The 23,429-nt window shown below is 41.5% G+C and overlaps 1 protein-coding gene across 1 annotated transcript in view; it reads left to right on the plus strand.

Annotated features, from left to right (window-relative positions):
• The window catches only part of NUP93 (nucleoporin 93), a 104,028-nt gene that overhangs the window by 21,888 nt on the left and 58,711 nt on the right, over positions 1–23,429 (plus strand). Inside the window, exon 3 of the mRNA XM_006941526.5 lies at positions 7,120–7,237. Coding sequence (XP_006941588.1) covers positions 7,120–7,237 — 118 coding nt within the window. The remainder of the gene's footprint in view (positions 1–7,119; positions 7,238–23,429) is intronic.

The raw sequence follows: 23,429 nt of genomic DNA on the forward strand, positions 1-23,429 counted from the left end.
TTTCAGTTCCCAAAGAATTGTCATAGGCGTTCTCCTGGCTGACGGTCACGAGCCTGAGAGGTGAGAGAGGCAGAGATTTGTCTTGACATTTGACAGGAAGAAAATGAAGCTTGGAAAACTGATGTGTCTAAGATTTTCAGGCAGTAGTGACAGGTAAAACTTGAACCCAGGCCTCCTGACTTTGTTTCTATTCCCCGTGTGCTCCTAGAACACCTTTTGTCCTCCTCTTCTGGGACTAGAGTGTTTGACTCCAGCCTCTGTGGTTCTTTGCTCAGGAGAAGCTGCCTGGTTTGCGGAAATTGGGGCAGGTATAAGGCAGGGAGCCTTTGGATTTTCTAACCTTACAAGCTAGAAGTTTCTGGTACAGCCTTTTTTGTAAAGCCGCTTGTTACCCTAGATTCCCTGCTCCTTTCCTCAGTTTTCAGTCCGTCTCCCTTTCCCCATCAAGGCTTCTGCCTGTGACTGGACAGTTCCTGTGGGTGCTACCCCCTCAGATGGGACCTTTCTCTTTGGACTATTCTAATAGCTAGGTTTTCCATGTCAAGGCTGTCAACCCTTGTACACCTTAAAATTGCCTAGGCATTGGGCACATTCCCACATACCACAGGTGGAGATATGGCACTTGTGGGACAGAATTTGGCAGTCCCTCTTCCAGCAGTCCCCCTTCCAGGGTCCATCCCAAAGATACACTGGCAAAACTATGAAAGACGTGTGCCCAGCAATATTCATTGTGGCATTATTTGTGATAGCAAAAATTGGAAATGACTGAAGCATCCGTCCATAGGGAACTGGTTGGATAGATGTGGTATGTCTTCGTAATGGAGTACTTTTCAGTAGTACAGAAGGATGAGAATGTACACTACAATGGAATGACTCCAGGAGATGCTGTCAAGTAAAATAGAAAATAAGGTGGAGAAATATGTACGGTACTCTTACTTATTTAAGAAAGCAGGTAAAAGACACTCAGTGTTCATGAATTGGAAGACTTAATATTATTAAGATGTTAATACTTTCAAAATTGATCTGCAGATTCAGTGCAGTCCTTATCAGAATCCCAGCTGGCTTTTTTTGAAGAAATTGACAAGTTGATCCTATAATCCATGTGGAAATACAAGAGACCTAGAGTGGCCAGATTTTTAAAAGGCAGAAGAAAGTTGGAAGGCTTATAGTTTCAATTTTGTAACTTCAGACAAAACTACTGTAATCGACACCATGTGGTACTGGCATTAAGGACAGACAGTTGAATAGAATTATGAATCCAGAAATAAGCCCATGTGTCTATGATCAGCTGATTTTCTTTTTTTTTTTTTTTTAATGGAAATTTGGACTCTTTTTTTTTTATTTTTTTTTTAAATTTTTTTTTTTTTCTTCAACGTTTTTATTTATTTTTGGGACAGAGAGAGACAGAGCATGAACGGGGGAGGGGCAGAGAGAGAGGGAGACACAGAATCAGAAACAGGCTCCAGGCTCTGAGCCATCAGCCCAGAGCCCGACGCGGGGCTCGAACTCACGGACCGTGAGATCGTGACCTGGCTGAAGTCGGACGCTTAACCGACTGCGCCACCCAGGCGCCCCTGATCAGCTGATTTTCAACAAGAGTGCCAAGAGCATCTAGTGTTTTTTTCAACAAATAATGCTGGGACAACTGAGTATCTATATATAAAAGAATGAAGTTGGACACCTTAACTCTAAATGGAATACAGACCTAAATGTAAAGAGCTAAAGCTTTAAAACTCTTAGAGGGAAACATAGGTCTAAATCTTTCTGACCCTAGGTTAGGCAGAACCTTGTTAGATAGGAAACCAAAAGCACAAGCGACCGATTAAAAAATAGGTAAATTGAACTTCATCAAAATTAAAAAATTTTGTACTTCAAAGGACACAAGAAAGAAAACCCACGGAATGGGAGAAAATATTTGCAAATTATTTATCTGACAAGGGACTTGTATCCAGAATATTGTTAAAAACTTACAACACAATAAAAACACAACCCAATTTAAAAATGAACAGAAGATCTGAATAGCTGTCTCTCCAGAGACGATGTACAGTCAACAAGCAAATGAAGATATGTTCAACATCACCAGCCATCAGGGAAACGCGAATCAAAACCACAACATACTGGGGCGCCTGGGTGGCTCCGTCGGTTAAGCGTCTGACTTTAGCTCAGGTCATGTTCTCGCGGTTTGTGAGTTCAAGCCCCATGTTGGGCTCTGTGCTGACAGCTTGGAGCCTGGAGCCTGCTTCAGATTCTCTGTCTCCCTCTCTCTCTGCTCTTCCCCCGCTCATGTTCTCTCTCCTTGAAAAATAAACATTTAAAAAAAAACAAAACACAACATACCACTTCACACACACATTAGGATGGCTATCATTCAAAGACAGACCATAGTACATGTTGAGCATGTGGAAAAAATTGAAACTGCCCTATACTGTTGGTGGGATGATTAGTGGCCCAGTAGAGGTGGTGAGGTATTGACTCTGGACTCATTAGTTCACGTTTGAAATTTGCGCTCATGGTCTCTTGGAATTTGCTAACCTTGGGAGGGGCCATCCTTCCGATGTCAGCAAGGCCCCAGTTGTGAGAGCATCAGATACAGAAAATAAAAAGGCATGATTAATACAAAAAGTAAACAAACAAAAGGTTACTTACTGGAAAGGGAGGGAATAAAGTAGAGAAAACGGGGACTTTTTTTTTTTTTTTTTTTAAATAAATTTGACTTGGGAACTGTGTAAATATTTTACATTATTATAAGACAAAATTAAATTTCAAAAAAGGAGTTCCTAAAAAAGGAAAGTAAATGCTTAACCCAGTTGGTGACATAACCACACATAAAGGAACAGTTCCAAGTGATATCATAATCTGTCTTCAGTCATCATGTCGGAGGTGTTGTTACTGCTGTTTTGGGACTGTTGTGTGTATAGTATAGGATAAAGCAAATAAGTAGTTAGGGTGGTGATGTTGAGAACTGGAACTTTTAGTGTGGGAGATGCAGATAGAAAATCTGTGAAGTTAACCCCAAACTTTGTGTTTTAAATTTTAAATTGGAAGCATCAGTATAAACTCATGATGTAATCTATCTTAAGAAAATTGAAACAGAAGTAAAAACTTCGTGTCTAGCTCTGCTTATGGAAAAGGCCTAGAAAGAGTGTAGCAGTGAGCAGGCCTAGTGCCTCTGAAATCTATTTTTTTTGTTTATTTATTTATTTTGAGATAAACCATGCGTGAGCAGGGGAGGGCCAGAGAGACAGGAGAGGGAGAATGCCAAGCAGGCTTCACACGGTCAGTGTGCAGAGCCTGACTTGGTGCTCAAACCCATGAAACTGTGAGATTATGATGTGAGCTGAAATCAAGAGTCGGACAGATGCTTAACTGACTGAGCCATTCAGGTGCCCCTAAAATCCATTTTTTAATAAGAGCAGCTGGGGCTCTTTGGAGAGTTAGCTGACTCCAGGTCTGGGGCAGGTCTGTGTAAGATGAACATGAGACACCTCGTCATATCAAACAGAGGGAAGTTATGAAGGTCTACTTGAGTCGTGTCAAAAGAACTCAGAAACCATCTTCAGAAGGTCTCTACTGGCTGAAGAGACAATTTGAGCATCATAAGGGTAGAACTACAATGGATTGAAACACATCAATAAGTGTTTAATGTATTCCGGTTCATCTATCTATGAATATCTATGAGTTCATAATGACATTAAAACGAAACTCATCAGTCACTTTGAGGGTGCTGGAGAACGATCTCCTAATTCAGAGTAACCATAGTGGATGAAGAGAGTTTCTCTGAAAGGAAATATTCTAGCTGATAAAAATAGAATACCACCATTTTGCAACCCCTTGGGAATTAATGACTCTCAGCAGTGATCACCAGTATCTGCCTACATTCCAAAAGAAATAACCAGACATTGCAGACTTCTTGATCAAAATCTCAAGTAATCTAAGCAAAAAATAATGCCACCCAAATCCAATCAGACCTTTAGAGCTTATTTTCAATTTAAAGGAGACACAGAGGCTGGAGGAACATGTTAAATGGCATGTGGGGTTGCAGTCAGTAAAACCTGTTACGGGAGAAACTACGCCCTTGCTGCTTTTAGTGTAGTCCCATAGGTAAACAGGATTGCGAGCTTTTTAGAAATGGAGAATCTCACGCCCCATCCCGGACCTACCGAATCAGAGTCTACATTTTAATACGCTTTGCAGGTGATTCACATGTACAGTTCAAGTCTGAGTTGTACTGCTCTACAGGACAAATAATTCAGAGTCTCCAATAAAGAAATTGTAAGAAAAAAAATGAGATGGGGGAGCAACCTGTAGATTAAAAAGGATTTAGGAAGCATATCGTCACTCATAAGCGGAGACCCTTATTTGTATCCCATTCCAAAAAAGCCACACATTTTTAAATTATGAAATAATTGGGGAGTATTTTAGATCTACTTCAGAATAATCTGGGTGGTGGAAAGAGGGGAAGGTAGGTAGGGATTCACATGAAACGGAGTAGGCTATGACATGTTAATTGTTGAAGCTGGATAATAGGTACAAGGAAGTTTACTATTTTAATTTTGTATTTAAAATTATTTTTCTATAAGTTAAAAAAATTTTTTAACATTTATTTATTTTTGAGAGACAGAAAGTGCGAGTAGTGGAGAGGAAGAGAGAGAGGGAGACTCAGAATCTGAAGCAGGCTCCAGGCTCTGAGCTGTTAGCAGAACCTGATGCAGGGCTCGAACCCACAAACTGTGAGATCATGACCTGAGCCGAAGTTGGACACTTAACCAACTAAGCCACCCAGGTGCCCCGTGTTTTTCTATAAGGGTTTAAAAAGGAGGGCCCACTAAGATGACTATATTCAAAAAGGTAATAAATATTGGTGAGGTTGTACAAAAAATTGGAACCCTTGTACATCGCTGATGGGAATATGAAATGGTATAACTGCTATGGAAAACCATCTGGCAGTTCTTCAGAAGGTTAAACAGAATTATTGTATGATCTAGCAATTCTACTTCAAGGTATATATATCCAAGAAAAATGAAAACATATATTCACACAGAAACTTGTACTTGAATGTTCATGGCAGCATTTTTCATGATAGCCCCAAAGTGGAAACAGCCCAAATGTCTTATCAACTGATGATACATACATAAATATAAAATGTGATGTATCCATATAATGGAATACTGTTCAATTATAAGAAGAAATAAAGTGCTGATACAGGTTACAACATAGATGAATCTTGAAAAAGTGTTATGCTAAATGAAAGAAGCTAGTCGCAAAAGGGATGTATTGTATGATTTCATTTAGATGAAATGTCCAGAATAGGCAGATCTGTAGAGACAGAAAATAGATGAACGGTTGCCAAGTGTTGTGGGGAGTTTGGGAAGGGACATGAGGAATGACTGCTGGTGGCTAGGGTTTTGGAGGGTGATGAAAATGTTCTAAAATTGTGGTGATGGTTGTACAACTCTATGAATACACTAAAACCAATTGAATTGTATGGTATGTGAATTATATCTGAGTAAAGCTATTATAAAAGGAAGGAGGGTGTTACCCTGATAGCCATGCTCCAGGCTTCACCCAGCACTACTCAGAATCATTGGGAGGAAAGTTGCCTGGGTGATTCTAATGTGTAGCCAGGGCTGGGGACTGCTGTATTAGAAAGTTAGCTATTACGGATTATTAGAAGAGAGCTAAGATTGCCTATCTGACATGGTAGCCTGGAGGAGAAACCTCAGAGATGGCATTCTAGTTAACCCCTCTAACATGGAAGAGACAAAAATCTACAGTGGGGAGCCCTCTGGGTGCACACCATCTATTTCTGTAGTACTTAGAAGAATAGAAATAAACACGGAGTCCTTTCTCTTCTCCAGTAAGTCTGTTAGTTCAGGACTGGAAATCTTAGATGTCACCCCTATAAGTGTTAGGGTTATTTGTGCCACCAAGGGGTCTAGCTTCTTCTCAGTTAGAAGGGACATGAACTTTGTCGGTGGGATTTTGGGTACTAAATCATCATCCAGGAGAAATGGTCTAAGCATCCAATTCTAAGTTTCTTTCTTCCAGAGAGTGTTCTAGATATTAGAAAGACTGTGATTTATAAAAAAACAAACAAACAACAAACAACTCTTCCATTGTTACATTGCCCCAGGTGAGTAGAAGTGAAACCAGCCATATTTTTCCCATCTCTCTTCAAAAGCATTTATTAGGTGACAGGCTCCTGTATTATTGGACTGGGCAACAGAGAGGGAGCTTGAAGATGTGATAGATATGACGTTTGGCATTTATTTATTTAATACTTATTTTGAGAGAGAGTGTGTACTCGCACCTGCACAGGAATAGGAAAGGAGCAAAGAGGGAATCCCAAGCAGGCTCTGTGCCGTCAGCACAGAGCCTGATGTGGGGCTCTGTCCCACGAAGCATGAGATCACGACCTGAGCCAAAATCAAGAGTCGATTGTTCAACCGACTGAGCCTCCCAGGTGTCCCTAGTGTTTGGCTTTTAAAGAGAAGCCATGGGGAACCAGCCTTGGATTTGGGTTTGACTGCACTTTGCAAATCATTGATGGCCCCAGACTTCGTTTTCTCAGCTGATGAATAAAGTTTCTACTGGGTTACTCCTGAAGCTTCTAAAATTTGTGGTTCACTATAATCTGTCTTTACAGACACTGTGAATACAGGATGGCGGTAAGAGTTTGTGCTCTGGAGCCTGATGACCTGGCTCTGCCGTTTCCTGGCTCTGTGACTTTGGATAAGTCAGTCAACCTCTCTGCACTTTAAGTTCCCCCATCTGTATGTAAAATGGGGATTGAGAATAGCATTTACCTCATGATTTCCTTTGCTGTAAAATGTTTGTAGTAGTCTAGCCTATCATTTTATTGATATTCTATCATTTTATTTAGGCAAGTTCTTTAGTGTAATTCAGGCATGATCAGAACTATCGCTTATTACCAGATACAATACCGTGTCTGTTATTCCATGTGATAGATCTTTATGGAAAGGCATAAAAAAAACCACATAAAAGTGTCTGGGCTGTACATAGGAGGTTTTGAATAAAAAAATTACTCTCTAATATTTTATGAAGCATATTAGATGTCCTAATCCTGCTTTTTTCTCCCTGCCCTGTATGCTCATGTAGGTCAGTTCTCCTCGGGTCTCGGGGACTTGACATATCCCACATCTCCCAGCGTTTGGAGAGTCTCAGCGCAGCCACCACCTTTGAGCCTCTTGAGCCTGTGAAGGATACAGACATTCAGGTAAGAGCTGCCGGGTGCCAGGTCTGGTGCGGGTGGAACCCTAGCATGCAAACCAGGCTGAAGGCCCTGGACCTTTGTTGTCCAGAGGATGTAGGAATTTTAGATTTCTTTGTTAATTCCCTTCCCTAGAGATTAAGAGAATGGGAGACTCTGCTTTGGAGATATGGTGGGGAACATCGGTTACTTTCAGAGTGCTCTGAGAGGCTGAATTTAGGAAAGCAATTCTGACCTGTGCTTTTTAGATTATTGTAATTATGAGAACAGATTTTCCTTCCTTCCTTGGGCTTAATCCAAGGCACAGAGACATTAGTTATAAGTTTCTCTTGCTTTCTGTGCTGGATCTCAAATAATTTTACTCTTTGTCTTCCACATTTCTTTTCTACATCTTACTTGTATTGGTTGGCAAAGAGCTGGGGAAAACTTAGAGTACTGTTTACTGAAATGTACTCATCGATTTCTAGGAAGTATTTGGCTGCATTAGAGGCACCAGGAAATGGTCTAATAGAGCACTCCAGTCTCATTTAACCTAACATGCCACTGGCATAATTGATTGCTGTTTTAATCTAATCAGAAACTGGTATGTGCGTGTGTGCACACACACACACAGATTGTTAAGGAAAACCTTGTGATTCATTTAGTTTTGAGGAATTGGGAGGCTGCCTTCATGTTAGAGTGAAGGGACAGTGAACTGCCATTTTAATCATTGATTCACATTTGGAATGAAAGGATGCAGGTTCTACAAAGGCAAACCATTGTACAGATGGGTACTAATTGTGTTATTATTTGTGCTCAGTTTGAATTAATACTCTCTACCCACTATCCTTCCCAAGAACTATTTTTATCCATCTAATGGCCACCGTTCTACTGCATTTATTCCATTTCAGTAACTGAAAACCCTGTGTTTGTGTTGAGTTAAATAACTATAGATGTTATTTTTCGTGTTATTGATATGTTTCCATAGTCTTCAGTGTTTTTTTTTTTTTTTCAACGTTTATTTATTTTTGGGAGAGAGAGAGAGAGACAGAGCATGAACGGGGGAGGGGCAGAGAGAGAGGGAGACACAGAATCGGAAACAGGCTCCAGGCTCCGAGCCATCAGCCCAGAGCCTGACGCGGGGCTCGAACTCACGGACCGCGAGATCGTGACCTGGCTGAAGTCGGACGCTTAACCGACTGTGCCACCCAGGTGCCCCTTTAAATCTTGTGTACTAAATCATATTTGCTTGTCACCTTATAGATGCCTGCTCATTTCCATGTAATCTTTTTAAAATTTTTAATGTTTTATTTATTTTTGAGAGAGAGAGGGAGAGAAAGTGTGTGCGCTTGAGAGTGGAGGGGGCGGGGGCGGCAGAGAGAGAGGGAGACACAATCTGAAACAGGCTCCAGGCTCCGAGCTGTCAGCACAGAGCCCTACGTGGGGCTCAAACTCAAACAAACTGGGAGATCATGACTGAGCTGAAGTTGGATGTTTAACCAACTGAGCCACCCAGGCGCCCCTCCATGTAATCTTAAAATGGCATGTGTGTGTAACTGTTGTTTCTGTTTTATTTTTAGCTGTACCTTTTTGTCCCTTCTCTTTTACTGCTTGATGCTCTATAAACCGATACTTATAACAAGGATGAGGTGGGCAAAAGGGATAGAGCTCAAATTAATTTGAATAATCATATATTTTGAAGAGAATCCCTAATAGTGTGGAAGAAGTGGCACTCACTATAAGGTTGTGTGTGTGTTTTTAATGTTTAAAATTCCAAAGAAGTTTGTTTTTTTTTTTTTTTTTAAACCACCAGCTTTTAAATGTTCTTTAACATATCTGTAATACATATTTGGAGTACTCAGCACATTTAGTAATGCACTTCATGAATTCCCTCTGATGTACTCCATTTTCTTGATTTGAGATATTAATGGCAGGTTTATAAATGTATCGAGTCATGATGATCTTCTAACCTTCTGTTTAATGCATGAACACTCTGCTTCAACACCCCCATTAGATGGTTTCCCAGCAGTGGATGCTCGGTCACATCAAAGAGAGTTTCTTAATTTGGAATGAGCATGGCTACGAGTTTTGGTCCCGCACCACTGGGAAATCTTTGAACTTTGAGAGGAAGCGTGCTCCCATTTGAGAATTTTACCTCAAGCCTTTTCCAGAATAGCTCCAAAAATGCAAAATGGTCAATCCAAGAGAACTTTTGATGAATTGGGAATTGATCATCTAGACCTAAAGATTTAAGACTTACTATTTTCAAAATATTCTGTTGATTTCATCTTCTTGCCAACAAAGGCAAAGGAGAACTCAATTTAAGTTTTAAAGGGCTGAGGCCTTGGCTTAATCTGAGATGGTTCTAGTATTGATAGGGGTTAGAAGTTTTGTATTGTGGGGCTCACCCCGCCTGTACTTAAGCCTCCTGTGCCTACAGTATCTTCTTGTTTAGTACAAGAAGTATACTTCTTGTTTAGTAGTTAGATGTAAGTGCCAAGTCAGCTTTCACCCTGAACATGGAGCATTCTTTCTTTTAATCCTTCTCATTGCATTGTTGGTGTTCCAAGAAGAGTCAACTTGGTCATTTTCAGTTTTTTGCTTTTACAAAAGCCAGATGTACTTTTTGACAGACTTTTTTTCTCATTTATTTTAACAGCTTTATTTATTTTATCTTTTTAAATGTTGATTTATATTCTAGAGAGAGAGTGTGCACGGGCATGAGGGAGGGGCAGAAGGAGAGAGGGAGATGGAGAATCCAAAGCTGGGCTCTGAGCTGTCAGTGCAGAGCCCACCTTGGGGCTCAAACTCATGAAATGAGCTCATGACCTAGGCTGAGGTTGGACACTTAACCGGCTAAGCCACCCCGGCTCCCCTTAACATACTGAGATACAGTCCACATACCATAAACCTAATGGACTTTTGTGTATAAATTTTTCCAGCCAGAGCCGTTTTTGCGATGTGAATGCATCTTAATCCCACATGCCGAGTATCAGTCAGAGTGAATTTATTATATCAGTTTATAAATTCGTAGAGGGAAATGCTGAAGGATCCTTTGATGGATGCTGTCCGAGACTTTGTACCACCCATTGTTTATATTACTTAGAAGCCTGAAAAGGCATTTCCCCATGTGTAGATATACATATAGATACGTGTGTAGTCCTTTTCTGTTTGATGAACATTGATTCTGTTTCCTTCTGTTTCTCATGGAAAGCGTGAAATTAATAGAGGATTTTCACTGTTGCTGTTTGGTTGTTTGTCACGACTGATGATGTTGGCATGCACTGAAAATGCAATTTTAAAAGACTGTAGTGGCCAGCAAAAGTAACCTGTTAAAAAAATTCACTTAAATCTATATGTATGGCTAACGCTAGGAGAATTTTTTAAAATATGTATTGGTTTTCTTTTTTGGAAATGGTTATAAAGAAGCCTGCATATTTGTGTAATAGAGGTGAAGAGCAATGGCTGTTAACAGAGCAGGGCACTGCGATGACCGTACTGCTCTGTCCTAAGTTACTTCGTGGTGCTTGCAAGCACAGGCCTTCTCACAGAGATCCACGTGCTCACTTCTGTCTTTGGAAGAAAAATATCAAGGGCAGGTTGCACATCTTTACTATGATCTGAACGGACCTAAGGTACCACGGATGATGTGTATTATATAGTAATAAGGTGCGAATTTACACAGTTTGGTTATATTGTGGGCTTTTCACTAAATTACATGTATATTTCAAGAAGGCTGTGTGGAAATTGCCTGAGTTGGCCATAAAAATGGGAGCTGCAGTTTCTCTGCATTAGGCTCTATTACTTCCAAATGGCATGGGACCAAAATACAATAATGTTATTGCTAAACTTTATTGTATTAGATTCCTAGGGCGGTCACAACAAGTTTCCACAAACTTAGTGGCCTAAAACGTTAGCAATTTGTCCTCTCACAGTTCTGGACTCTAGAACTTTGAAATCAAGGTGTTGGCAACACTGTGCTCCCTCTGAAGGCTGTAGGGGAGAATCTTTCCTTTTGTAACTTTTGGTGGCACCAAGCTGTTTCTTAACTCCGGTGTCTTCCTCCATCTCCACAAGATTTTCCTCCTCTGTGTCCAGTCTCCCTCTCCTTTCTCTCATAAAGACACCAGTCATTGGGTGTAGGGCCCATCCTATATCCAGGATGATCTCATCTTGGGATCCTTATCTTAATCACATATGCAAAGATCATATTTCCAAATAAGGTCATATGCACAGGGACTAGGAGTTAGGATTTACACATCTCTTTTTGGTGGGGGGACACAGGTCAACTCACTACACGTACAGTGCCAGAAATTTTAAGACTAAATTAACCGTAATTAATGAAACATCATCAAATCTAATTCTTTCATAGCTGTATGGAATATTGGGCTAAGACATCTATTGCTAGTTGTTCCAGTGATTGCAGACCTCAACCAGATATCTGATCTCGCCCTCACCATTCTCTTTGGGGCCTTTGGGAGGACCCCTATCTGACTTCAGAGTTTAATAGTAGTTACTCTTTCCAAACAGACTAACGCTCCAATGTGTTTAACATCTTCCGTTTTCTTTCTTTTTCTTTTAAGTTTATTTATTTATTTTGAGAGAGAGAGAGAGAGAGAGAGAGAGAGAGTGAATGAGTGCGCGTGAGTGGAGAAGGTCAGAGAGGGAGAGAGAGAATCCCAGGCAGGCTCCATGCTGCATGGGGCTTGATTTCATGAACTGTGAGATCATGACCTGAGCCAAAATCAAGAGTCAGATGCATAACTGACTGAGCCACCCAGGCACCCCAAGAGATATCTATAGAGACGTTTTTCAAATAGAAATAGTCTACTTTTCTAAAGCATTACATACTAGTGTTTGGAGTATGTATCAGTCGGATTAACTTGTGATACTTTACTGCAGTGTGGGGAATAAACTTAAGAATTCCCTGAGCTTACACCAATGGGTTAACAAGGCATAAAGAATTAGACAACCATAGGATGTACACACCCAAGTTTGGGTAAACAAGATTAGATAAACGGGGCAAAGGCCCCCAGTATAGGACAAGTGGGGCAAAGGCCTCCAGTATAGGACAAAGGTATAGGAATAGGGAATCTCAGGATGAAAACATCCAAGATGAGGTACACAAGATTAGGTATTCAGGGTGGAAACACCCCCCAACTTAGTACAATAGCAGAAAGCTGCTTTCACTGGAAGGAAGGACCAATTTAGGTAAATGGGTAAATAGGGCTATAGACTGCTGCAGGGCGAAGTTGCCCAGAGCAGAGCTAGTTAGCAAAAGAAAGGTGCCTTGTTGACCCTGAGGTAGCATGCTCTGTCTTTCTTGTCCCCTAGACCAGTTTAGGTAAACAGAGGTGGTGCCTCACTTCTGCTGTAAGTAACCTCCCGCCTAGCGCCAGGATTTTCTTTTGTATTAACCCAAACCCTTAACACCACCTATCTTCAAAACCCCCTTTTCCCTCACACCCATGAGTTAATGTTCATGATTTCATTGTCTCTTTGTGCACGCCCATCACCATGTTTGTGTCTTCTGATCCTAACAGAAACAGAGCAAGGGCCCTTAACTCGGGGCTCTTGTCTCCTCTTGGACGTTAGCCTCTCTCGCATTTTTAATCCTGCATCCTGCTTTCTTGCTGGACAAGAGAGAACTCCAGACCCAGAGTCTGCAGTGGTAGCCAGTGGTAGCACACTGCAGTAGAAGGAGCTGTCTTGTGTGTGTGCATGCATGCATGTGTGGGTATGTGTGTGCACGTGTATATTTGGACTTCAGCCACCTTTCTTTAGCCTAGAGTAGTGCCTCTGAAATGTCCGAGGCCTCACTTGTGAGGCTCTCCTCATGTGCGCCTCTTTCGCGGCCTTCTCAGATCTCTCCCCACAGCCTACAAATGCAGTGTGTCCGTTTTATTGCCTAGGAAAAAACCAAAACTTTCCAAATGTTTCCCCACAAAGTAAACAGAAATTGAGCTTATGTTCGAATTAATTTAGCAGTCCATTTGGATCTTACATAAGTGATTCTTATCTATTCAGATCCTTCTACCAAAAAACAAAAAAACAAAAAAAAAACCACAAAACACAAAAACCCAAAAAAAACAAAAGCAGAAAGAAGGATCCTGTACGGAAGTTCTTCATAATCTGTGTAAATTTCCAGATGGAAATCTGTCCTGCCCTGTATGAGTAAAGAGAAAATGAAGTCTTAAATAGTGGATAAAATAACTGTATCAAAATTGGAGCCAGAGAAACTGATTTCTCAATTACAAGGCTAATGATGCAATAATAATTCACTTGTCAGACACTTGTCTTGCCTACCACATTGCATCCATAATAAAATATTCATTGTTTCCTTCCTTTTTCTGCCCTTGGCCTTGGCAATGTAGAGTATGCTCAGACCACTCTTAGCTTATGTTTTAAATAATCAGAAGAAACTAAATAGCTTTAGTAAGTATAAAAATGAATCACTGCTTGTGTAACCCATTATCACCTAAATTGTTATTTTCCCGGTTTATCTTTTAATTTTATATCTTCAGAATTAAGAGACTGCTGCTTAAATGGAGCTATATATAACAGCTAAGCAGAAAAGTGGTTGTGTTGCTTACTAATTGTGTGTTTGTAGTACTGGCAAGTTGTTAGTGGGGAATTGGTTCCAGAAATCCTGTGGCAGTTTGTTTTGTTGGAAAGAGGGTCAGACTTGCCTAGAGTGATTAGTGTGCTAATAGCAGCTCTTCAGGAATATTACTGGCAAAATATTAATATTGAGGAAGAAGTGTGGTAAGCTTTCCCTCGCTTAAGCCAACTGCGGGAAGGTGCAGTCTGAAGGGATGAACGATATCTGAACTCTGGGATTATTTTTAAGTAGCCCTTTTCATTGGTTTCTAGAAATTGAAACTACTGAGCGTGTATACAGAGGACAGGTCTGACCAGAGCTGCTTTCGTAAATTTAAGGAAGAGATGGGGTTCGTTCATTAAGAGTTGCATCTGTTTGCATGCTGATAATTTGTGTAATAGTCCTGAGAAATGTTTTAAGTGGGCAAAATATACCTAGCTCCCCTGTTGTTTCAGTTGTTAGTATGCCTGAGCAGGCTTTTCTGTGGTGGTGATCTAGCCCACATTGGATGATTAGAATTTTTGAATTGATGGCACCCTGAAGGAATGAGATCTTGCTCTTTAATTGTTCTCACGTAATATAAAAATATAAGAGAATCTAAGAGCGTGAAGGTTTTTAGTTAAGCATTTGTCTTTATTGACCTCCTTGCTTACATTCCTCTTGCCCCTAAAAGAGTCAGTGGGAAGTTGATGGTAACCTTTCTTTTGAGTTTTTAGAGGACTTTAATGGATATTTGAATCTTGCCCTTTTGCAGCTTTGTAACAGCTGCTTATCCTGGACTTAAATCAAACAACCTATAGTTAATGTCTTGGGTTCACACTAGCTAATGAATCCAATTCTCATGGGATCCAAAGCCCTGCTAGCTGGAGAGAAACCTTTTCCTGGAACAAACACCAGGTACGTTTTAGGCCAGCATTCAGTTGCAGTGGCCAGACTGCATATGGAAAAGACCTCCATTTCACTGTGCCTCAGCTTCTTGTTCAGGGCGGTCATGGTGCCAGGCTTTGTCTCTTGTGTGAACGCTGCAGTGTCCACGTCACTCCCACTTAACAAACATATTTGCTATTCCTTGTCGCTAAATCCTGACCCAGGGTAAATCTCAGAGCTGGTAAAAACCAGTAAACATGTAAAAAAGAAAAAAATAGTGTCTTCCCAGAAGCTGGTTAATATGCCATCCTGTTTTGTGTTTTTAATTAGGTATTCTGATCCTGATTACTGGGGTAAGTACTGAAATGATTTAATTTTTCTGCCTGTCTGTGATAAGGGAAAAGGTAGGCATTGTGGTCTGGTGGAAAGTATGCAATTACATTAAAGTATCCTGTGAATGGAATTAAAAATGGTAACTTTGGAATAAAAATGGGTGTTAAAGGCGTCGTCTGTGGAAAATGTGAAAAACTGCTTTTATGTGAGCCAAGGATATAAGATTTCAGCCTTTTTACTTATCCATTCACACTTACTCCTGAATGCAGGGCTTTCAGAACAAGCAAGTAAATGGATGCTGAATGCGTTCTGAGCAAGCAGGAAATGACAGGCTTCTTTGTCTTCTCAGAGGTTTCTTATATCCTGTAGTGAGCAAGGGAATATCAATTACCAACTAAAGAAGAAAGAAGTTGCAATGGTTCTGTAGAAGTGTTTTAGAAGAAGCCCATGGCTAAAATATTTATCTAAGAATTTAATAGAGCACTTCAAATATTGGCCAGGCCCTGGTGCCTTTGAACCAGAGTTGAGTCATCCCCTCCCTCCTTCATGAGCTGTCTCTTAACCTGCCGATATCTATTGATGCCCCTGCACTGTGGAGACGGGGAGCATATATTGTCATCTTCAGTCTGGTGTCTTTAAAAGTTGCTTGGTTTCAGGAACCAGAAATGGGCATGTCTTTTCATCTGCTGACCTGTTTGATACTGGAGTGAGTGTAATTTAAATGGGAGCTAAAACCTCATTGAATATCGAACACATTACTGTAGACCAGTCCGTCGTTCTCAAATGGCAGCCCTTGACCCTGTGCATCACTTTGATCCGCTTGCTGCGGCACCCTGTGATCTCTCACTTCCGTTTTGGATTGTTCGATCTGAAGCTTTCCAGGCCGGTAGCCTGATGTGGCTCCTTTCATTGTTATCAGTTGCGAAGTGTGGTTCTTCGGTTACAAAACTCTGGGGTCCAGGTTCCTACTGTATCCACTAAAAATCCACATTCTGTGAAGGAAGTGAGAGGGAGCTCAGACAGGGGAGACCCCTGGTTTTGCTTCTTTTTGTTTGTTTGTCGGGGACCAGGAACAGAAGAAGCTGGGAGAAAGTCTGGGCAACATCCTTCACGGACAAGACCTGTATTAGAATTTCTTTTGCTGCAGAGCTCTCAGAACTAGTATGTATTGCTTTCTTTTTAAGCTTTTCCCCCGTTTCACAGATGCTTGGCTTCCATCTTGTACTTCAGATATGGAGAGGTTCAGTGAGCCCCTCAAGCTCAGGTTGCTGGCAGCCGAGCCGAGACTAAGGCCCTCAGTTCTGACAGCCCCAGGTCTGCAACGCTAACGACGCCACTTTAATTATCTTGGAGGACGGAAGGGCGAGGCCTTGCCTCTCACCGTGGAGTGGCTGTGGGGCTGAGATGCCATCAGCCAAATCCTGCCTGTGCTTTTGAGAGAACCGCAGCCCTGGAAGCACTGCCCAGAGGCTGCTGCGCGGGGCTGGGCGTGACACGGCTTCCAAGAACTTGTACAGAAAGAAGCCTGGTCATATGGAACATATTTACAACCAGCACCAGGCAATTCATTTAATTTATAAAACAAAGGGGAGGATTAGGCCAGCAGAGTGCAAGTGGGAGGGTGGATTTACTGACTGATTTTTATTATTACTACCTGATTTGGTCTCTTTCTTTGAGTGACATGAGCAGGATATGAGGGAGAGTTTCCTCTACTCCTCCCTTTTCTTAAAAAAAAAAAAAAGTTTGTGTATTTTAAAATGCTGTCACTATCTTAGGGACAGGCTGAAATGGCCATGAAGGTTATAATGTGCTTGATTTGTTCAAGGTACCAAAATAATCTGGTGTGGTATTATCTGGGAGCTCTTTGTCTTCTGCCAGGTTTTCTCTTATCCACGGTGCATATCAGTCTCCCATATTGTATTAGATAGGACCAGCGCAGGACCTGGGGATCCTTGGTTCATGGGCATTCACAGTAGCACTTTGTTCTGTGACGGGGTCCCAAACTGTCCCAGAGGTCTTCACGGCGAAGAAGTATAGTGGTTGGTGTTTTTCTTTTGGAAGGTGTTTACTGAATCGGTGCCTCCCAAACGAGTTTGTCTTAGGCTGAGAGATGCTCTTAGAAAAATACAGTACAAATGAATTACTAGGAGAAAAAAAATGAAATAAAAGACATGCAAAGGATAAGCCTTAGTTTTTCTAATTAAATTCAGTAGACATAAAATTACTCCATCAGCTTGCTATAAAAGTTCTAAACGCTTATCCTCTGTTTTTGTACTTACCTGCTGCAGACCAGGCACCACCTATTTGGGGACTGGTGCTTCTTCAACCACACTTTGAGTAGCGCTAGTTTAAATAGTTGTACTTCCACCCCCCCCCAACCTATCCTCTTTCTCCCTTTCCTTCCTTACTTTTCTTCCTTTCTTTAGTTTAAGTGTTTCCTGCTGACGCAGTGAATCATGGCACTAAAGACAAGTTTTAATTCCTGTCTTCTGTTTTAGCCCAGCTAATATTGAGGAGGCAGAGCTAAGGTTTACTGAACATTTATTTTGCAAGACACTATACTGGGGGGCGCCTGGGTGGTTCAGTCAGTTGAACGTGCGACTTGGTTCTGCTTCAGGTCACGATCTCAAGGTTCATGAGTTCAAGCCCCACATCAGGCTCTGTGCTGACAGTGCAGAGCCTGGTCGGGATTCTCTTTCTCCCTCTCTCTCTGTCCGCCCTCTACTTGCTCTCTCTCTCTCTCTCTCTCTCTCTCTCTCAAAATAAGCAAACTTCAAAAAAAAAAAAAAAGACACTGAACTAAACACTTCCTGGGTTTCCGGTAACTATTTCAGGCGCATACTATTGTCAGCTGCATTTCACTGATGGGGAAACCTAAGGTCTGCAAAGGCTAGATATGCCGGACTTGAACTCCCTTCTGTTGGTTTGAGTTCAGTACTATGGCCTTAGTCCCCTGGGTTTTAAATTTCATTTGTAGGTCAAAGCTGTTTGGTAAAGAAGTGAATTTTCAAGATATATTTGAAAGAGTGAAGTAGTTTAAGTATTTTAGTGAAAGTACTGCTCAGTGATTGCTCATTTAGAGCAAAATAAAGGCCAGAAAGCCCACAGTGAATGGATGTGGTGGGTATCACACTTATTTATATACGCTTAGTAGTCAAATCATGTTGACTGAGGGACAAAGCTGGAACATGCTTTCTAAACCTTTACACAAATCCCTGCTGGTTTGGGGGTGGTGGGGGTGGTGGGGGGGGGAGAAGTTTTGCAGGAAGGCCAAACCTGCTTCATCCGTTTATCTCCAGGTGCTTGCTTTTTTGCCATAGTTTTGTGCTTGCTGAGCTGTCAGTTTAATTTACTGTCTAAAGCTCAGCCTATTATTCCTCGGGTTTGCTGCCCTACAGGTATACTGTAAAAGGTTTCTGTGAAATCCTAGAGTAGCTTTTAGTTTCGAAATGCCAATGCTTTGTGCTTGTGAAAATAGGTTGTGTTCAGCTTCTTGCTTGATCATCTTTGTTTTGTTTTGCTTTGCTTCTGAAGCGGAGCTCAAGTTAGAAGAATGATGCTAGAAGCAATTTAAAGGGCACATCCAGTTTTTTACTGTAATCCTGAACTATTGATTGTTGACTTATTTGTAGGTTTAATGCAGACCCATTTCCTTACTTAGCGTCTGACTGGCCATTAAGCTCTGGCAGTGTGCCGGAATGTTGAAATCTTGCATCTTATAATATGATTTGGCTGTCTAAGGGTATTATGTGTGTTTGGTTTTTATGGACACACACAAGGCCCTTAACTCTGTGTGTGCTCCAGAATACAGGAAAGAATTTCTCTATAGCGAAATTACTCCTGTCTAGGAGACAACACAACAGTAAGGTGACCTGGAGTCGTGTAGATTGGTGCTCTTTGGACTACCTGGCTCTTGAAAATAAATACAGACTAACATAGCGGAATCTCGAGGAGAAGGCCAAGCAGGGAGCTGAAAAGACATGGTGGTGATCCATAGTAGGGCACAGTTAGGCACTCCTGTGTAGGTAGCCCTCAGCATGTGCCTGGTGCCACTCTCCTTGTATGAAGTCGGAATTAGAGTCTAGCCGAGGGGCTGGTAAAGTGTTCTTACGGAGGGAGCTAGGCTTAGAGAGGTTGGAGGAGAAGTAATTATTGTCTGCAAAAGACTTTTACCCTCCTCTTTCATGACCTAGACACCTCTTGATTGGAAGAGAGGGTGAAGCCCGAGGGAGTTACCGACAAGAAAACATTAAATTTGGGATTTTGAGAGTGTGAATAGGAACTGAATGGCTTTAGAGAAAATCCGGTTCTCCCCCTAATTACAAAAGTAAGACATGCTTAATTCAGAGAACTTGGAAAATGGCCCCCAATTACACTTTCTTGACTGGCTGTATTGCCCCTCCAAGTTGTCCGAACAGCCGGCATTTGGAAGTGTTGGATTGTTTTGACCAGGTAGTTGAGATTATAGAACATCAGTTTGAAGTGACAAGGAAAATTGATTTAATGGAGAGATGATGGATTAGTCCATGAAGTATGTGTTAGAGATCGGCTATAAAAGTGACCCTCATAGTTCAGAATTGGTCAATTCTTACAAAACAACATATGGTCTTTTCCTTTATTCTGTAAAAGTAAAGCTTCCTAACGTGTGAAGGGGGATCTGAGACATGGCTGGTTTTATGAATAACTATTATGTCATTTTACTACTCCCCTCAAACCATTTGAAAGAATCTGTGACTTTGTCCTAATTTGGAAGATGTAGGGGAAAGGAACAGGCCAGGACTATTATGTGAACTTTGAGTGGTACACCATAATAACTCTTCCATTTGTGTGATACTTTGCAGTGGGCTTTGCCCATCACCGTCTTCTTTCTTGTGGTGGAATGGGTTGGATGGGTGTTGACATTGTTTATTTAGAAGGAGAAGATACTGAAACCAATATGGAGAGTTTACTTACTATCTAAAGGTAGAACTTGAACCCAGACACTTTTTTTAAAAATTATTTATTTATGTATTTATTTATTTATTTATTTATTTATTTATTTATTTATTTAGAGAGCACAGGCGGGAGAGGAGGAGAGACAGAGGGAGACACAGATTCCGAAGCAGGCTCCAGGCTCTGAGCTGTCAGCACAGAGCCCGATGTGGGGCTCAAACCCACGAACCGTGAGATCATGACTTGAGCTGAAGTCAGACGCTTAACTGACTGAGCCACCCAGGCACCCCTGAACCCAGACACTTCTTAATGCATTGCCCTGTGTCCTTTTTTTTTTTCTTCTTTAAATGTTGTACTTATCTTTGAGAGATAGACACAGCATGAGTGAGGGAGGGGCAGAGTGAGAGAGGGACACAGAATCCGAGGCAGGCTCTAGGCTCTGAGCTGTCGGCACAGAGCCCGACACGGGGCTTGAACTCACAAGCCGTGAGATCATGACCTGAGCCGAAGTTGAACACTCAGCCAACTGAGTCATCCAGGTGTCCCTTGTCCTGTGTCCTTATTATTGTGCCTTGTTCAGGAAGGCATGGGATGAGGGTAAATTGCAGGTTTTTTGTTTGTTTGTTTGTTGTTTTTGCGAAGACACTAAGCTAGGTCTTTTGTCACTGGTCATTTCTTGATGTTTTGGTCTTATCTTTCCTTTCAGACCTTTCTTTAGCTGTTTCTTTGAAGTTGCATTTCTGTTTATTCCTTTCTGTGTGGAAGATTTGCGAGTTGACTAAATCAGTTGTAGAGACGAAAATGTTAGAAGAGTAATACCATAAACTGAATGGTGGCAGACCTCACTTTTCCCGTCTGCGGTACACTTTGGAACAAAAACGATACTGATGTTTGTTGCTGCTGCTGCATAGTTTCCAAATGCCCTTTCTGTGAAGGGGTTCAGTCTCTTGAGACTTGTCATACTAGCTAGAGCCTATCAGCCTTGTTTTTACTGTCTGAGTAGGTCTTTGGTGCCAAGCAACTGCAAAGTGGCCAACTGGAACGCATGTCATATTTGAAACTTCGGGTGGATTGGACTCTCAGAATAGAGAGCCCATTAGGGGTGAGGTTTTCTGTTTTTGTTTTTGCCAGCTTTTGCTTTCTATTCTCCCTCCCTCCTGGTTTCTTTCCTCTTTAGGCTATCCTCCCTTCCATTGTTGTTGTCTGTTCTTTTCATCTTTTCTCCTGTCTTCCTTTCATTCTCACTTTGTTTCTGTCCTCTGCGTCCCACTTTCTCTGCTCCTCTCCCCCCGAACGTTTCAGACTGGCTGTCCCATCAGGAGCAGCTATTGCTAATGGGGCAGTGTACCTCCTTTTCCCCAAGCATCTATTAGCTGTGAAGTCGTGGCTGTTAGGATGGTTCCTGCAGCCTTGGACCGTGTACGCCCATAGCTGTCTTGCAGTAGGGAGCGAGCCTGGGCCGGGTGAGAGCTGGGTGCTGTGTGAGCCTGGCCTTGCTGGCTGCCTCTACCTCACATCTCTCATTACTTCTGTTTTCAATTGCATTTGCAAACCCCCAAAGAAACGGAATTTAGTTTTATCCGTCTACTTAACTTGCTTATATTTTGCTCTTTTAACAGAGCTGATGTTCAAGTGCATTTCCTTATATTTGGCCCTTTCCTATAGCCTCTGCTGATACTCTGCTTTTCTTTGTTTTATTTTTCGTGTCTGACTCAGTTTGATATTGAGGATATGTAAGAATTTTCTCTACGTAGCGAACTAAGGTTTTGGGTGAGGGTGTTACAACCTTTCATTCTTTTCGAGGATTGGTTTTACGTTAAAGCCAGGTCCTAAGAAGAGGGAGTTATGGGGAAGAAAATGACCAAAGGAAGGAGAATATTTGAAATTCTTTCTCATGTTTCGGGAATTAAGTTATAAATTAATCTAGCTCCCAGTTTCATATGTGTTCTTCACCATTTGTTAACTATTCATCCAACTAGCTCGTTTCTTGGTGGGGGAGGAGGAGTGTTAGGGAATGGGGTTTATTTTGGAGCAGCAGACATATTGCAGAGCCCTTCAAGGCATCTAAGTTTTTCACTGGGGGTTAGGAAGGGAAAGGAGCTGCAAATCTCATCTCTGTTTTTGTATTAGCTTTCTGCCTCAGGTTGGTTTTAATTTCCTACTCCATTCCTCCCATGCCCTGAATGCCTTTGGCAAACAGAAAGCCTTTGTTGGTTATTCTAAAGGGTGGTGCCCAGACTAGCAGCATCAGCATCACCACAAATTAATTAGAAATGTGGGTTCTCAAGCCCCACCCCAGACCTACTAAATCCAGATTTCTGGAGGTGAGGCCCAGAATCTGTTCAATAAGCCCTCCGGTTTGAGATGGACCAAATTAAATGATGACAGAAGTCTAGTGTAGGTATATCCTGCTTTGCTTCCCTGGCCATCTCTGCCAACTTTTAAACTTCATCCACCTGTGGACCAACCCTGAACTTGGAGCCTGCAAAGCAGTGTGTTTATCTTTTCAGTGTTTGAGTCCATCAAGAATTTGTAACCACCCCTGTTTGTATCTTTGTTTCATGAAGGACACAATGATCAATAAAATATATCTGAAAAACATATATATATATATATTAAAAACTTATGACTTCTAATTGGTCATTGATTACTTTTTCACTATGGAGGTATCGACTCTGAGACTGAGGCTGTAGCTCAAAATACACTGCCTAAAAAGCAGTCAGAGCCCAGAGGGGAATGAAGAAGAGAGGGAGACAGGAAAGGGAAGTGGAGGGATTAATAATCCCATCTTTGTTAATCATCATTATCCTCTCTGATCGCTGTGAGCGGATGTGCTGTTGCTTCTGCAGATGTTAATAATTCATGGATGGACTATGCCAAAGGGAGGCCTTAAATCTGGTCTCTCAGCAGATTAAATACACCGTCTGCCATCAGTAGGAGCCAGGAGAGATGAAAGATGGACTTGTTGTTTTTATTCATTAACCTGAGTTTCTCTGCCTTTCTCTTCAGGTCCTCTCATCCTCATTTTGTTTACCTTTTCATTTGCTTCTCTATGTGCCCTCCTCCTGCATTAAGTGAGTCCTGGGGATCTTGGTTGGGTCTATTGTTAATGACATTAGATTTTACTTTTCCTTCCCTGCTAGTAACAACAGATGCCGTGAGAGAAAGCAGAGAGGCAGAATAAGTATTTCCTTGGAAATGTCTAAATCAGTCTGCATATTTGAAAAATGTATTAAAATGTGCAGCCTGTGTCTTAGAAATCATTTGAAATGGCTTCTCTTTGTTTTGAAGAGTAATTCTATTATATAGGCAGTTGAAGATACACATAACATTCTTACTCCACGTAGGTCTGGTGTCATTTCCCCATGTTATAGATGAGGAGACTGAGACACGAAGTGAATGACTTGTGTAGGGCTACCTAGAAGCCAGTTCTTAACTCCAAGACCAGTATGCTTTCCACTAGACTTAATTACCTCTTCCTTTTAG

The sequence above is a fragment of the Felis catus genome, chromosome E2 (genome assembly GCF_018350175.1).
Source record: "Felis catus isolate Fca126 chromosome E2, F.catus_Fca126_mat1.0, whole genome shotgun sequence".
Taxonomy (NCBI): domain Eukaryota; kingdom Metazoa; phylum Chordata; class Mammalia; order Carnivora; family Felidae; genus Felis; species Felis catus.